The 15437-nt window shown below is 47.9% G+C and overlaps 1 protein-coding gene across 2 annotated transcripts in view; it reads right to left on the bottom strand.

Moving 5' to 3' along the window:
- Positions 1 to 15437, bottom strand: part of LOC110153457 (C-myc promoter-binding protein-like) — an 83953-nt gene that overhangs the window by 27933 nt on the left and 40583 nt on the right. For both annotated transcript variants that reach the window (XM_055154879.1, XM_055154878.1), the window contains exons 20-26: positions 14178 to 14249; positions 10247 to 10360; positions 9590 to 9654; positions 8010 to 8154; positions 7089 to 7425; positions 4119 to 4422; positions 349 to 589 (exon numbers count right to left, since the gene is read on the bottom strand). In XM_055154879.1, coding sequence (XP_055010854.1) covers positions 349 to 589; positions 4119 to 4422; positions 7089 to 7425; positions 8010 to 8154; positions 9590 to 9654; positions 10247 to 10360; positions 14178 to 14249 — 1278 coding nt within the window. The remainder of the gene's footprint in view (positions 1 to 348; positions 590 to 4118; positions 4423 to 7088; positions 7426 to 8009; positions 8155 to 9589; positions 9655 to 10246; positions 10361 to 14177; positions 14250 to 15437) is intronic.

Genomic DNA, 15437 nt, shown 5'->3' with positions numbered 1-15437 from the left:
GGTTTAATCCTGGTTTAATCCTGGTTTAGTCCCTGGTTTAGTCCTGGTTTAGTCCCTGGTTTAGTCCCTGATTTAGTCCTGATTTAGTCCCTGGTTTAGACCTGGTTTAGTCCTGGTTTAGACCTGGTTCAGTTGCACAAGAAGTGGTTTAACAAAGACTTTTAGTATCACAGACATGATTTAGCCTTTACTTTTTGTTGAACCGTATCGAATTGGTTTGAAACATATCGTATCGAATCAGTTTGAAACATATCGTATCGAATCAAAAGTTGAAATCGAAAGGTTTGTGCGTTAAACATGAATGAGACACAACTCCAGCGGGGATCTGGGCTTTTCAGTGTCACTCACCTGAGCTGGAGGGGGCAGATTTTCTGGTGGCACTGCACACGGGACTTCTCCTGGGAGACGGGTCCGGACCGGGACTCAGACTCGGACTCAAACCAAGGCTCAGACCCGGACTGAGAGCGGGACTGAGACCAGGACTGGGGACCGGATCCGGAGAGCGCAGCGTGGGGCCGTTCTTCAGCCCAGAGGCCCTCCCCTGGTCCGGGTGTGGACGGTCCGGGTCGGGTCCGGGGAGGTCCTCGTCCTGCAGGAGACACGTGGACTTCAGTGACCGAGGATCACGTCCCAAAGTCAGAACGTTCTGGAGTAATTAAATAAAACCACAGGGCGTGTTTGGAAACAAGCATTGTCGCGATACTACAACTTCAAACATGATTTTGATATTAAGGAACAGATTTGACACTCAAAACCGATTCTGATTCCACCACGAGAATAAAAACCCTTTTTATGTTATTACCGTAAATTCCGGACTACTGAGGATTTGCGTGCGACGTGGCAGTTACGTGATTTAATGTTTTGGCGGAAATACTGGAGCTCAAGACTGGGGCTGATCCAGACGGTGTTATTCAGTTTACAATATAATCACGGCGACTTCAAACAGCGCAAACGACATAAAACCGTCCGACATCACATCGCCAGCTCGTTCGACCAGCGTCGTTAGAAAAATATAAAGCTGTGTTCCCATTGCCGGCAGTAAGTCAGACCTGTTCCCGGTGCATGTTGGACTCCACCAGGGCTGCCCTTTGTCACCGGTTCTGTTCATTGTGTTTATGGACAGAATTTCTAGGTGCAGTCAGGGGCCGGAGGGTCCGGTTTGGGGACCACAGGATTTCATCTCTGCTGTTTGCGGATGATGTTGTCCTGTTGTCTTCATCGAACCAGGACCTGCAACGTGCACTGGGGCAGTTTGCAGCCGAGTGTGAAGCGGCTGGGATGAAGATCAACTCTTCTAAGTCTGAGGCCATGGTTCTCGACCGGAAAAAGGCGTCTGGCCCTCTCCGGGCGGGTGGAGAGTCCCTGCCTCAGGTGGAGGAGTTCAAGTATCTCGGGGTCTTGTTCACGAGTGAGGGGAGGACAAACGTGAGATTGACAGGCGGATCGGTGCAGCTTCGGCAGTGATGCGGTCGCTGTATCGGACCGTTGTGGTGAAGAGGAGCTGAGCCGAAAGGCAAAGATCTCGATTTACCGGTCAGTCTTCGTTCCTACTCTCACCTCTGGTCATGAGCTCTGGGTAGTGACCGAAAGGACGAGATCGCGGATACAAGCGCTCGAAATGAGTTTCCTCCGCAGGGTGTCTGGGCGTCTCCCTTAGAGACAGAGTGAAAAGCTCAGTCACACGGGAAGAGCTCGGAGTAGAGCCGCTGCTCCTCCACATGGAGAGGAGCGTCTGAGGGGAGGACGTCTGTTCTGACGTCTCCTGGGCGTCTCCCTCGGGAGGTGTTCATGTCCCACTGGGAGGAGGCACCGGGGAAGACCCAGGACACACTGGAGGGACTATGTCTCTGGGCTGGCCTGGGAACACCTCGGGGTCCCCCCGGAGGAGCTGGAGGAAGTGTCTGGGGTGAGGAAGTCTGGGAGTCCCTGCTTAGACTGCTGCCCCCGCGACCCGACCCCAGATAAGCGGACGAAAATGGGTGGATGGATAAAGCTAAAGTCGTCCTCCTGGGTTGTGGAACAGATCCTGATCTGATTCCGATGGAGCTTTGTTAGTTTAAATGTCCATCTGATGCAAAATAACTCTCTTCACGTTGTATCTTCTGCACAGTTTGGGTTTTTGAACATCAATTACACAATAGTTCTGAAATCTTCATGATTTCTTGGAGACGTCACAGACCAGGAACTATGAAAGTCCGACTATGAGCGCTTATAGGCCAGTTTCATTGTTGACAAAAGCGTGCGTTTCATGCTGGGAATTATTTTAGTCGGCAGCAAGAAACACTAATTGAACATGACGGACGGAGTGAGAAAACACGTAAAGGGTATTGATCCTGGTTATTTATCCAGTCTAACGGCAGACGACCCAACACCATTTGACCAGAAATTGGTCATAAACATCGACGGACGACAAATCACCTTCAGTCCTGGTTTAGTTCTGGTTCAGTCCTGGTTCAGTCCTGGTTTAGTCCTGGTTTAGTCCTGGTTCAGTCCTGGTTCAGTCCTGGTTTAGTCCTGGTTTAGTCCTGGTTCAGTCCTGGTTCAGTCCTGGTTCAGTCCTGGTTTAGTCCTGGTTTAGTCCTGGTTCAGTCCTGGTTCAGTCCTGGTTCAGTCCTGGTTTAGTCCTGGTTCAGTCCTGGTTTAGTTCTGGTTTAGTTCCTGGTTTAGTAGTCCTGGTTTAGTTCTGGTTTAGTTCTGGTTTAGTTCTGGTTTAGTCCTGGTTTAGTAGTGGTTTCAGTCCTGGTTCAGTTCCTGGTTTAGTCCTGGTTCAGTCCTGGTTTAGTTCAGTCCTGGTTCAGTCCTGGTTTCAGTTTGGTTCAGTCCTGGTTCAGTCCTGGTTTAGTCCTGGTTAGTCCTGGTTTAGTCCTGGTTTAGTTCTGGTTTTAGTCTGGTTCAGTCCTGGTTCACCTGGTTTAGTCCTGGTTCAGTCCTGGTTCAGTCCTGGTTTCAGTCTGGTTTCCTGGTTTCAGTCCTGGTTTAGTTAGTCCTGGTTCAGTCCTGGTTTAGGTCTGGTTCTGGTTTAGTCCTGGTTAGTCCTGGTTTAGTCCTGGTTCAGTCCTGGTTTAGTCCTGGTTTAGTCCTGGTTTAGTCTGGTTCTGGTTCAGTCCTGGTTAGTCCTGGTTTAGTCCTGGTTTGTCCTGTTCAGTCCTGGTTTAGTCCTGGTTCAGTCCTGGTTTAGTTCTGGTTCTGGTTCAGTCCTGGTTTAGTCCTGGTTCAGTCCTGGTTAGTTAGTCCTGGTTCAGTCCTGGTTTAGTTCTGGTTCAGTCCTGGTTTAGTCCTGGTTTAGTCCTGTTTAGTCCTGGTTCAGTCCTGGTTTAGTTCCTGGTTCAGTCCTGGTTTAGTCCTGGTTTAGTCCTGGTTCAGTCCTGGTTTAGTCCTGGTTTTAGTCCTGGTTTAGTCCTGGTTCAGTCCTGGTTCAGTCCTGTTTCAGTCCTGGTTCAGTCCTGGTTTAGTCCTGGTTTAGTCCTGGTCCTGGTTCAGTCCTGGTTTAGTCCTGGTTTAGTCTGTTTAGTTCTGGTTTAGTCCTGTTTAGTTCTGGTTAGTTCTGGTTTAGTCCTGGTTTAGCCCTGGTTTAGTCCTGGTTCAGTCCTGGTTCAGTCTTTAGTTTAGTCCTGGTTTAGTCCTGGTTTAGTCCTGGTTTAGTCCTGGTTCAGTCCTGGTTTAGTCCTGGTTTAGTCCTGGTTCAGTCCTGGTTTAGTCCTGGTTTAGTCCTGGTTTAGTCCTGGTTTAGTCCTGGTTTAGTCCTGGTTTAGTCCTGGTTTAGTCCACATGCAGCACAAAAGTTCGCCATCGCAGTTTAAGTCACAGAAACAGGAAACGTCTGTTACCAGTTTTTTCCTTTTTTCATTTAAACATAAAACCGAAAACTCATTATCTGTTTTTTCATTTTGGTTTTGGAGACAAATAATGAAGAAAACTGTTGTTTTTTCGTTTTCTTATTTTTGGTTTTACATTGAAAAACAAATGAACGAACGACACTCGGCTTGTGGAACATTCCAGACAAAGCAAAAACCAAAGTGTTTCAGAGACAGAGCAGTGCCCACAGTTTGCCCCCCACCCCCAGGGAAACACTCTGAGGTCTCCGGACGGGCACAGACCGGACCGGACTGGAGCGTTACCGGGGCGGAGTCGGGGGCGGAGTCTGGGGCGGACAGGCGCAGGTACCAGCGGCTGGCTTTGTCCACCACCTCCCTGGACGCCGACACCACGCTGCTGCGGAACATGTCCAGCTTGGGCGTGAGCAGAGAGTCCAGCGCGAAAGAGGAGGACGACGACGAGCTGAGGGGGGACACCAGGCTGCTGCTGCGGGACGGGCTGCTGCTGCTGGGGGCGGGGCTCGGGCTCTGTTGCCGCGGAGACAGCCGGGGGGCGGGGCCGGAGTCGGGCTGAAAGGTGAGCGAGCGAGGGACTCTGAGCGGAGACCTGTGCACAGGAAAAATACAAACTTTATTTCAATAGGCGAGTTTCATTGTTGACCAAAGCGTGCGTTTCATGCTGGGAATTACTTTGGTCGGCGGCAAGAAACACTAATTGAACATGACGGACGGAGTGAGAAAACACGTAAAGGGTATTGATCCCGGTTATTTATCCAGTCTAACAGCAGAAGGACCCAAGACCATTTGACCACAAATTGGTCATAAACATCGACGGACGACAAATCACCCTTTTCAACCCCGACAGAGTCTGGACCAAACCAAACTTCTGGTCAGAATCTCCAACTACCTGGACAAATATTCACTTGGGCGACATCCACAATGACTTGGTGGAAACTCCTGGGCCATTCACAGCAGAAAAGATGAAAACCTCCAAGAGTCTGGATGTGTTGTTGAACTTGTTGAGTCCACGGTTTGTTAGGATCTTCTACGTTTGCTCTGCGGATGTTTGAAAGTCGTTTAATTCACCGTTAGCGGTTCTTTTCACTCAGAATACGAAAAAGACATTTTCCTTCTTCCGTGCTTCTATTTGTGCGTCCGATAATGCAGCAGGAGTTTAACATTAACGGGGATAAATACGAGAGGTTACACACTGTGTTTGACGCTACCGTGTTTCTTGCCTCCGACCAAAATATTTCCCAGCAGCAACGCCGGCTTTTAATAACAATGACGTCAGCTGAAACTCGCCTGTATCAAGTAAGGATGGACATTCGATTAAACTTTCTTAATCGATCGTTGGGAGACCGGCGCACACGCATTAACGGCTAAAGGCTAATAGCGCTAGTTTCTTTAGTGTGTGTAGTGACGGTCGGTCGCGAACGAAGCGGCTCTTAGATCCGGCTCTTTGATGCGAATGACAGGAGTGTTTTCTTTTTCTCTCACTTCTTTCTCTTCACGTCGTGTGCAGACAGCGGCTGAAAATGAAACTTTGAGAAATCTGCGTGTGCATCGGATAAAAACAAAAAATAAAACTAAAATAACTTTTTATTATTTAATAATAACTTTTTAATTAATAACTTTTTATTATTTTACTATACTACGATATATTATTTTTTATTTGGCTGTAGTTTGGCATAAAATAAATAAACCAGGACTAATCTTGGGCTCGAGAGACGGAGAGAAATAGAGACCAAGTCCCGACACTCAGTCCTGGTTTAGTTCTGGTTTAGTCCTGCTTTAGTCCTGGTTTAGACCTGGTTTAGACCTGGTTTAGTCCTGGTTTAGTCCTGGTTTAGACCTGGTTTAGACCTGGTTTAGACCTGGTTTAGACCTGGTTTAGACCTGGTTTAGTCCTGGTTTAGTCCTGGTTTAGACCTGGTTTAGACCTGGTTTAGACCTGGTTTAGACCTGGTTTAGACCTGGTTTAGTAGTCCTGGTTTAGTCCTGGTTTAGACCTGGTTTAGACCTGGTTTAGTCCTGGTTTAGTCCTGGTTTAGGTTTAGTCCTGGTTTAGACCTGGTTTAGACCTGGTTTAGACCTGGTTTAGTCCTGGTTTAGACCTGGTTTAGACCTGGTTTAGTCCTGGTTTAGTCCTGGTTTAGACCTGCTGGTTTAGACCTGGTTTAGACCTGGTTTAGACCTGGTTTAGTCCTGGTTTAGACCTGGTTTAGTCCTGGTTTAGACCTGGTTTAGACCTGGTTTAGTCCTGGTTTAGACCTGGTTTAGACCTGGTTTAGACCTGGTTTAGTCCTGGTTTAGACCTGGTTTAGACCTGGTTTAGTCCTGGTTTTAGTCCTGGTTTAGACCTGGTTTAGACCTGGTTTTAGACCTGGTTTAGACCTGGTTTAGACCTAGTCTGGTTTAGTCCTGGTTTAGACCTGGTTTAGTCCTGGTTTAGACCTGGTTTAGACCTGGTTTAGACCTGGTTTAGCCTGGTTTAGTCCTGGTTTAGTCCTGGTTTAGACCTGGTTTAGTCCTGGTTTACCTGGTTTAGACCTGGTTTAGTCCTGGTTTAGACCTGGTTTAGACCTGGTTTAGACCTGGTTTAGACCTGGTTTAGACCTCCTGGTTAGTCCTGGTTTAGACCTGGTTTAGACCTGGTTTAGTCCTGGTTTAGTCCTGGTTTAGACCTGGTTTAGACCTGGTTTAGACCTGGTTTAGTCCTGGTTTAGACCTGGTTTAGTCCTGGTTTAGACCTGGTTTAGACCTGGTTTAGTCCTGGTTTAGACCTGGTTTAGACCTGGTTTAGACCTGGTTTAGTCCTGGTTTAGACCTGGTTTAGACCTGGTTTAGTCCTGGTTTAGACCTGGTTTAGACCTGGTTTAGACCTGGTTTAGACCTGGTTTAGTGGTTAGACCTCCTGGTTTAGTCCTGGTTTAGACCTGGTTTAGACCTGGTTTAGACCTGGTTTAGACCTGGTTTAGACCTGGTTTAGACCTGGTTTAGACCTGGTTTAGACCTGGTTTAGACCTGGTTTAGACCTGGTTTAGACCTGGTTTAGTCCTGGTTTAGACCTGGTTTAGACCTGGTTTAGACCTGGTTTAGACCTGGTTTAGTCCTGGTTTAGACCTGGTTTAGACAGCAACTGTCTAAGTGACTTATAGTCCGAAAAATACGGTCATTTATTTTTTTTCCCAGTGTAAAACTAAACAGAACTAAACCAGACTAGATCCTGATGACATAATAGTGTCAGGACTGTGCAGTTCCACCCCTGACCTGCGGGGGCTGCCCACGTGCTCCATGTACATCTCAATCTCCCGAGCGAGTCTCCGGTCAGCTCCCGCTTCCTCCTCCTCGTCTTCCTCTCTGCTGGTCCCGGGGCGCTGCTCCTCCGTGGTTTTGGCGAGGAGAGAGAGCGGGTCGCTTCCCGTTTCGATTCCCGTCCGTTTCACCGTGACGCCGCCGTAACTGGCGCTGCGTCCGACCGCCCTGTGACGCGCCGTGGACTCCAGGTCGATGTCCTCCAGGTCAAAGATGGCGTCCGAGTTGTGGCGCTCGTCATCGTCGTCGCTGGAGTCTTCCTCGTTGATCTCGGCGTCGTGAAGAGGATGAGCTGCAAAAACGACAAAAGTATCACAACTTAATCCACAAAATCCAAACACAAGAAGATCACACCTGCCACGTTCACATGAGCTGGAATTCAGAATAAAAATATTGTTATTGGTTATTGATGATCTGCTGTAGCTCCGACACATAAACAGACTGTTTTCTATTGGTCCATACGCGAGTTTCAGATGACGTCATTGTTATTAAAAGCCCACGTTGCTGCTGGGAAATATTTTGGTCGGAGGCAAGAAACACTGTAGCATCAAACACAGTGCGTAACCTCTGTGCATAGAGGTGTGAATGATCGACATTTACACATATAATGAATTACCGCAGCATGGCTTTTTGTTGTGTTGTGGCTTTTTGTTGTGTTGTGGCTTTTTGTTGTGTTGTGGCTTTTTGTTGTGTTGTGGCATTTTGTTGTGTTGTGGCTTTTTGTTGTGTTGTGGCATTTGTATTTGTTGCGGCGTTTGCTTTTGCTGTGACCCTCTCGGCTTCCGTACTAATTCATTTATTCCTGGATCATGTAAACGTTTATTTTTCTTAAAAATAATCCCGGTCGTTCTGGTCACATCTGGAATCCCTCCTCACCTTTTCCGAGTCGGAGGATCCTGGCGTCGGCGGCCATGTTGGACCTGATCTTGTTTGGGTCGGTCTCGGCTCGGTTCAGGTTCAGACCCAGAACTGTGGACCTGCTGTTGGCTCTGTCCCTGCGCACACACCACTCTGCAGCACACTGCAAAACACACAAACGCACAACTATGACACACACACACACAACATCACACACATACACACACACACACACACACACACACACACTCACACACACACACAACTCACAGCACACTGCACAACACACAACGCACAACTATGACACACACACACACAACTATCACACACACACACACACAACATCACACACACACACAACTATCACACACACACACACACACACACACACACACCACTCTGCAGCACACTGCAAAACACACAAACGCACAACTATGACACACACACACACAACTATCACACACACACACAACAATCACACACACACACACAACAATCACACACACACCACTCTGCAGCACACTGCAAAACACACAAACGCACAACTATGACACACACACACACAACTATCACACACACACAACAACAATCACACACACACACAACAATCACACACACACCACTCTGCAGCACACTGCAAAACACACAAACGCACAACTATGACACACACACACACAACTATCACACACACACACACACAACTATCACACACACACACACAACTATCACACACACACAACTCTGCGGCACACTGCACAACACACACACAAACACAACTATCACACACACACACAACTATGACACACACACCACTCTGCAGCACACTGCAAAACACACAAACGCACAACTATGACACACACACACACAACTATGACACACACACACAACTATCACACACACACCACTCTGCAGCACACTGCAAAACACACAAACGCACAACTATGACACACACACACAACTATGACACACACACACAACTATCACACACACACACAACTATCACACACACACACAACTATCACACACACACAACTATCACACACACACCACTCTGCAGCACACTGCAAAACACACAAAGGCACAACTATCACACACACACACAACTATCACACACACACAACTATCACACACACACACAACTATCACACACACACAACTCTGCAGCACACTGCACAACACACACACATACAACACACACACACACACACAACTATCACACACACACACAACTATCACACACACACACACAACTATCACACACACACACACACAACTATCACACACACACACACAACTATCACACACACACACACACAACTATCACACACAAACACAACTATCACACACACAAACACAACTATCACACACACACACAACTATCTCACACACACACACAACAATCACACACACACACACACAACTATCACACACGCACCACTCTGCGGCACACTGCAAAACACACACACAAACACAACTATCACACACACACAAAAAACACACACACACAACTATCACACACACACACACACACAAACAACACACACACACAAACAACAATCACACACACACACGACCAGGTGATGTGTTCAGTGTCCAACCTGCTCCTGCTCCACTTCACAGAAATCATCCAGAGACGTACTAAAGCACAGGCCGGCCATGTGATCTGAAACACACACACACACGTACAGGTGAGGAGTCTGTACACACACACACACACACACACGTACACACACACACACACGCACACACACGTACAGGTGAGGAGTCTGTACACACACACACACACACACGTACACACACGTACAGGTGAGGAGTCTGTACACACACACACACACACACACACGTACAGGTGAGGAGTCTGTACACACACACACACACACGTACAGGTGAGGAGTCTGTACACACACACGCACACACACACACACACACACACGTACAGGTGAGGAGTCTGTACACACACACACACACACGTACAGGTGAGGAGTCTGTACACACACACACACACACACACACACACGTACAGGTGAGGAGTCTGTACACACACACACACACACACGTACAGGTGAGGAGTCTGTACAGTACAGGTGAGGAGTCTGTACACACACACACACACACACACACACGTACAGGTGAGGAGTCTGTACACACACACACACACACACACACGCACACACACGTACAGGTGAGGAGTCTGTACACACACACAAACACACACACACGCACACACACACACACACGCACAGGTGAAGCGTTACCTGCACTGACAGATGTAGTAGCGGTCGGCTGCAGAAAGGAGGCGCTGTTGCGGACGATTCCTCTCTTTATAAAGGCCTCTGTGTGGATTCGCTCCTGACTCTCCGACTCGGACACTGAAAACACATTTACAGCAAATCACAGGCCGACACTTTACCCCAAAACAGTCGACACTTTACCCCAAAACAGTCGACACTTTACCCCAAAACAGTCGACACTTCAGCCCAAAACAGTCGACACTTTACCCCAAAACAGTCGACACTTCAGCCCAAAACAGTCGACACTTTACCCCAAAACAGTCGACACTTCAGCCCAAAACAGTCGACACTTTACCCCAAAACAGTCGACACTTTACCCCAAAACAGCCGACACTTTACCCCAAAACAGTCGACACTTTAGCCCAAAACAGTCGACACTTTACCCCAAAACAGTCGACACTTTACCCCAAAACAGTCGACACTTTACCCCAAAACAGTCGACACTTTACCCCAAAACAGTCGACACTTTAGCCCAAAACAGTCGACACTTTACCCCAAAACAGTCGACACTTCAGCCCAAAACAGTCGACACTTTACCCCAAAACAGTCGACACTTCAGCCCAAAACAGTCGACAATTCAGCCCAAAACAGTCGACACTTTACCCCAAAACAGACGACACTTTACCCCAAAACAGTCGACACTTCAGCTCAAAACAGTCGACACTTCAGCCCATTACAGTCGACACTTTAACCCAAAACAGTCGACACTTTAGCCCAAAACAGTCGACACTTTAACCCAAAACAGTCGACACTTTAGCCCAAAACAGTCGACACTTTAACCCAAAACAGTCGACACTTTAACCCAAAACAGTCGACACTTCAGCTCAAAACAGTCGACACTTCAGCCCAAAACAGTCGACACTTTAAACAGTCCAAAACAGTCGACACTTTAACCCAAAACAGTCGACACTTTAGCCCAAAACAGTCGACACTTTAGCCCAAAACAGTCGACACTTTACCCCAAAACAGTCGACACTTTAACCCAAAACAGTCGACACTTTAGCCCAAAACAGTCGACACTTTAACCCAAAACAGTCGACACTTTAGCCCAAAACAGTCGACCCTTCAGCCCAAAACAGTCGACACTTCAGCCCAAAACAGTCGACACTTTAACCCAAAACAGTTGACACTTTAACCCAAAACAGTCGACACTTCAGCTCAAAACAGTCGACACTTCAGCCCAAAACAGTCGACACTTTAACCCAAAACAGTCGACACTTTAGCCCAAAACAGTCGACACTTTAGCCCAAAACAGTCGACCCTTCAGCCCAAAACAGTCGACACTTTACCCCAAAACAGTCGACACTTTAACCCAAAACAGTCGACACTTTAGCCCAAAACAGTCGACACTTTAACCCAAAACAGTCGACACTTTAGCCCAAAACAGTCGACCCTTCAGCCCAAAACAGTCGACACTTCAGCCCAAAACAGTTGACACTTTAACCCAAAACAGTCGACACTTTAACCCAAAACAGTCGACACTTCAGCTCAAAACAGTCGACACTTCAGCCCAAAACAGTCGACACTTTAACCCAAAACAGTCGACACTTTAACCCAAAACAGTCGACACTTTAGCCCAAAACAGTCGACCCTTCAGCCCAAAACAGTCGACACTTTACCCCAAAACAGTCGACACTTTAGCCCAAAACAGTCGACACTTTACCCAAAAACAGTCGACACTTCAGCCCAAAACAGTCGACACTTTACCCAAAAACAGTCGACACTTCAGCCCAAAACAGTCGACACTTTACCCCAAAACAGTCGACACTTCAGCCCAAAACAGTCGACACTTCAGCCCAAAACAGTCGACACTTTAGCCCAAAACAGCCGACACTTTACCCCAAAACAGTCGACACTTCAGCCCAAAACAGTCGACACTTTAACTCAAAACAGTCGACACTTTACCCCAAAACAGTCGACACTTCAGCCCAAAATAGTCGACACTTTAACCCAAAACAGTCGACACTTTAGCCCAAAACAGTCGACACTTTACCCCAAAACAGTCGACACTTTACCCCAAAACAGTCGACACTTTATCCCAAAACGGTCGAGACTTTACCCCAAAAAACAGTCGACACTTTACCCCAAAACAGTTGATGTTTAACACCCCAAAACAGACAACACTTTACCCCAAAAGAGTCGACACTTTACCCCAAAAACGGTCAAAACTTTACCCCAAAACAAACTTTTATTGATAGAGGATTAAACACTGCCATCTTAGGGTGTTTTCACACCGACAGTATTTGTTGCACCAAACGGTCCATTCGAACCAAAAGTGGTTAGTTCGGTTTGTTTGCGTTGGTGTGAAAGCGTCAATCGGACTCGGACCCGAACCAAATCAAGCGGATCGAGACCGCAAAAAGAGGTGGTCTCGGTTCGCTTGAATCCGCACCAAATGACCAACTTTGGTGCGGTTCCTCTGGTGTGAACGCGAACCCGGGTCCAAACCATAGACACTATGGACAAACAGACTATTCCAAATGCATCATGGGGGGGACACGCGTCTCCTCTGCCTGAAATGACGCTGTACGACTCCAGCGCAGTAACAGATTGTTGTCCAGACGCAGCCGCGATTCATTTTCAAATTATTTTACCAACAATGGCCAATACAGAGAATGTAACACACGAAGATCAGAGCAAGAACCAGTGTGCGAACGTGTGGCTCCAGAGTGAGTCAAAAAGAGAAGCCCCGGTGTTCCCCGTGATCATGTACCAACCAGCATTTCTTATTTTAGGCTTTAATTAACCAAATAATTTCATGGCAATAGGCAATAGCCCATTCAATTGATACACCTTTAAAAAGTCCCTGTTTTTAGCCTAGTGTGAGAAATACAGTCGGACTAGATCCAAACCAGAGTCCTGAACCAGTGGGAGCAGCTCCAGTTCTGTCCGGGCTCAGAGGAGCTGGAGCGGGGAGCCTCGACCTGAGGAAGCCCGTCCCCGGGAAGAACCAAATGCGCGGAGGACGGACGCTCAGAACAACATATAACAAACCAAACTGGACTCACGCTGGACTCACGCTTCTGTCCGGATGCTGTACCACCTTGGAACCGGTTCTTGAGCGTGGAGAACCGGAGCAGCCTGCACAGACCTGTAGTCCACAGCGCATTCTCACTTTCCCCGCACAGAACCAGCGCGCAGACGACTGAACGTTCCCGCTTAGACCCAGTCCACTGCGCACTGGTCTTTCTCGCCACCGTTTGGAACCAGCACATGGAGGATGGAGCCTCCGGACCATCTGACCAACGCTTGTAGGACGACAGAAGACCAAGGACCAGACCCCAGCCCCGTCCTGAGGAGCTGCGCTACTGTGAGCGCTGTTGGCTGCTGCTGTTACCTGAGGACTGATGTGCGGTGAGTTTGTACAAAGTTCTACATGTTGCTGTTTTATGAGTTCATGGTGATAATTTGAGATGAGGACGGCCCGCGGTATTAACAGGAACATCGGTGTTGATAACTGGAGTATTGCTGTTTTCCCGGGAAACAGAGACACGTGAATCGAACCAATTTTGGTTCGTTTGCCGGTGTGAAAGTGGACCACACTGGAGTGTATTTGCTACATAATAACAATTTTATTGCCTGGTGCGACCAAATAATCGAACTAGCGGTGTGAAAACGACCTTATATATTCAAACCAAGTCTAAACCAGGACTAAACCAGGTCTAAACTGGGACCAAATCATAACAACACCAAGACTAAACCGGAACTACATCAGGACCGTAACGAAGATTAAAAAAGAAAAGAACTAAACAAGGACAAAATCAAAACTAAACCAGTATAGTTTCAGAGTATACCAGGACTAAAACAGGATTAAACCAGTACCATACAAGGACTAAACCAGTTCTAAACCCGGACTAAACCTGGACTAAACCTGGACTTTATAAATTGAACTGACGTGAGCTGCAGTCGGCTCCTCTTCGGACCTCTTCTTTGGACAGAGAGTTGTAGCCCAGGTCCGACTGGTCTCCTGAAAACACACAGAGACTTGATTAAAACAGATGTAACGAGGGAATAATAAACTGTTATAAAAAGCAAACGTGGACTTTTTTTTTTGATTCTGTTGTTTTCTCTTCAGACAAAAACACTCCTGGAGTTTTTCGACTTTTAATGAGCACAAAGAGACTGATTTAAATGATACGATCTGTTTATTAAACGAGGACAGAGATGGAGAGATTTACCTGAGTGAGAATGAAGCTCAGAGGAACAGGGGAAATCCAGAGGCACTGATGAGAAAGAGGAAAGGAAACAAGGAGGCAGGAGACGAGGAGGGAGGAGACAAGGAGACACAGAGGGAAGAGACAAGGAGGGAGGAGATGAGGCAACGCAGCGAGAGGAGGTAAGGAGGGAGGAGATGAGGAGACAAGGAGGGAGGAGATGAAAAGAGAGGCGATGAGGAGAGGAGGAGGGAGGAGACAAGGAGAGGAGGAGACGAGGAGGGAGGAGACAAGGAGACACAGGGAAGAGACAAGGAAACGAGAAGGGAGGAGAGGAGAAGGGAGGAGACCAGGAGGGAAGAGACAAGGAAAAGAAAAGCGAGGAGGGAGGAGACGAGGAAGGAGGAGAGGAAGAGGGAAGAGAGGAGGAGGGAGGAGAGGACGAGAGAGTAGACCAGGAGGGTGGAGACAAGGAAGGAGGAGACGAGGAGGAAGGAGATGAGGAAATGAGGAGAGGAGGAGACAAGGAAGGAAGAGACGAAAAGAGAGGCGATGAGGAGAGGAGGAAGGGGAGAAAGGAGAGTGGCGACGAGGATGGAGGAGACAAGGAGGGAGGAGACAAGGAAACGAGAAGGGAGGAGAGGAAGAGGGAGAACACAAGGAGAGAGGAGACGAGAAGAGAGAGGGAGACGAGGAGGAAGGAGACGCGGCAAGGAGTAGGGAAGAGACGAAATGAGGGGAGACAAGGAGGGAGGAGATGAGGAAACGAGGAGAGGAGGAGGGAGGAGGAGGAGATGAAGGAGGAGGAGATGAGGGAGGAGAGGAAGAGGGAGGAGACAAGGACACAAGAAGAAGGAAAGGAGACAAGGCAGATGTGATGTGAGTTAAACACAGAGGAGCTGGTGAAGGTTTGACATGAGACGGTGAATCTGTCCATTCAGCCTCTCCACTTTGACCTTTGACCTTTAGGTCTGGACCCGGTCTGGACCCGGTCTGGACCC

Source organism: Boleophthalmus pectinirostris, unplaced genomic scaffold, assembly GCF_026225935.1.
Source record: "Boleophthalmus pectinirostris isolate CB_2022bp ecotype Guang Dong unplaced genomic scaffold, ASM2622593v1 HiC_scaffold_19, whole genome shotgun sequence".
NCBI classification, from domain to species: domain Eukaryota; kingdom Metazoa; phylum Chordata; class Actinopteri; order Gobiiformes; family Gobiidae; genus Boleophthalmus; species Boleophthalmus pectinirostris.
Note: the sequence above shows the minus strand (reverse complement) of the source record. Positions and strands in the feature narration are given on the sequence as shown.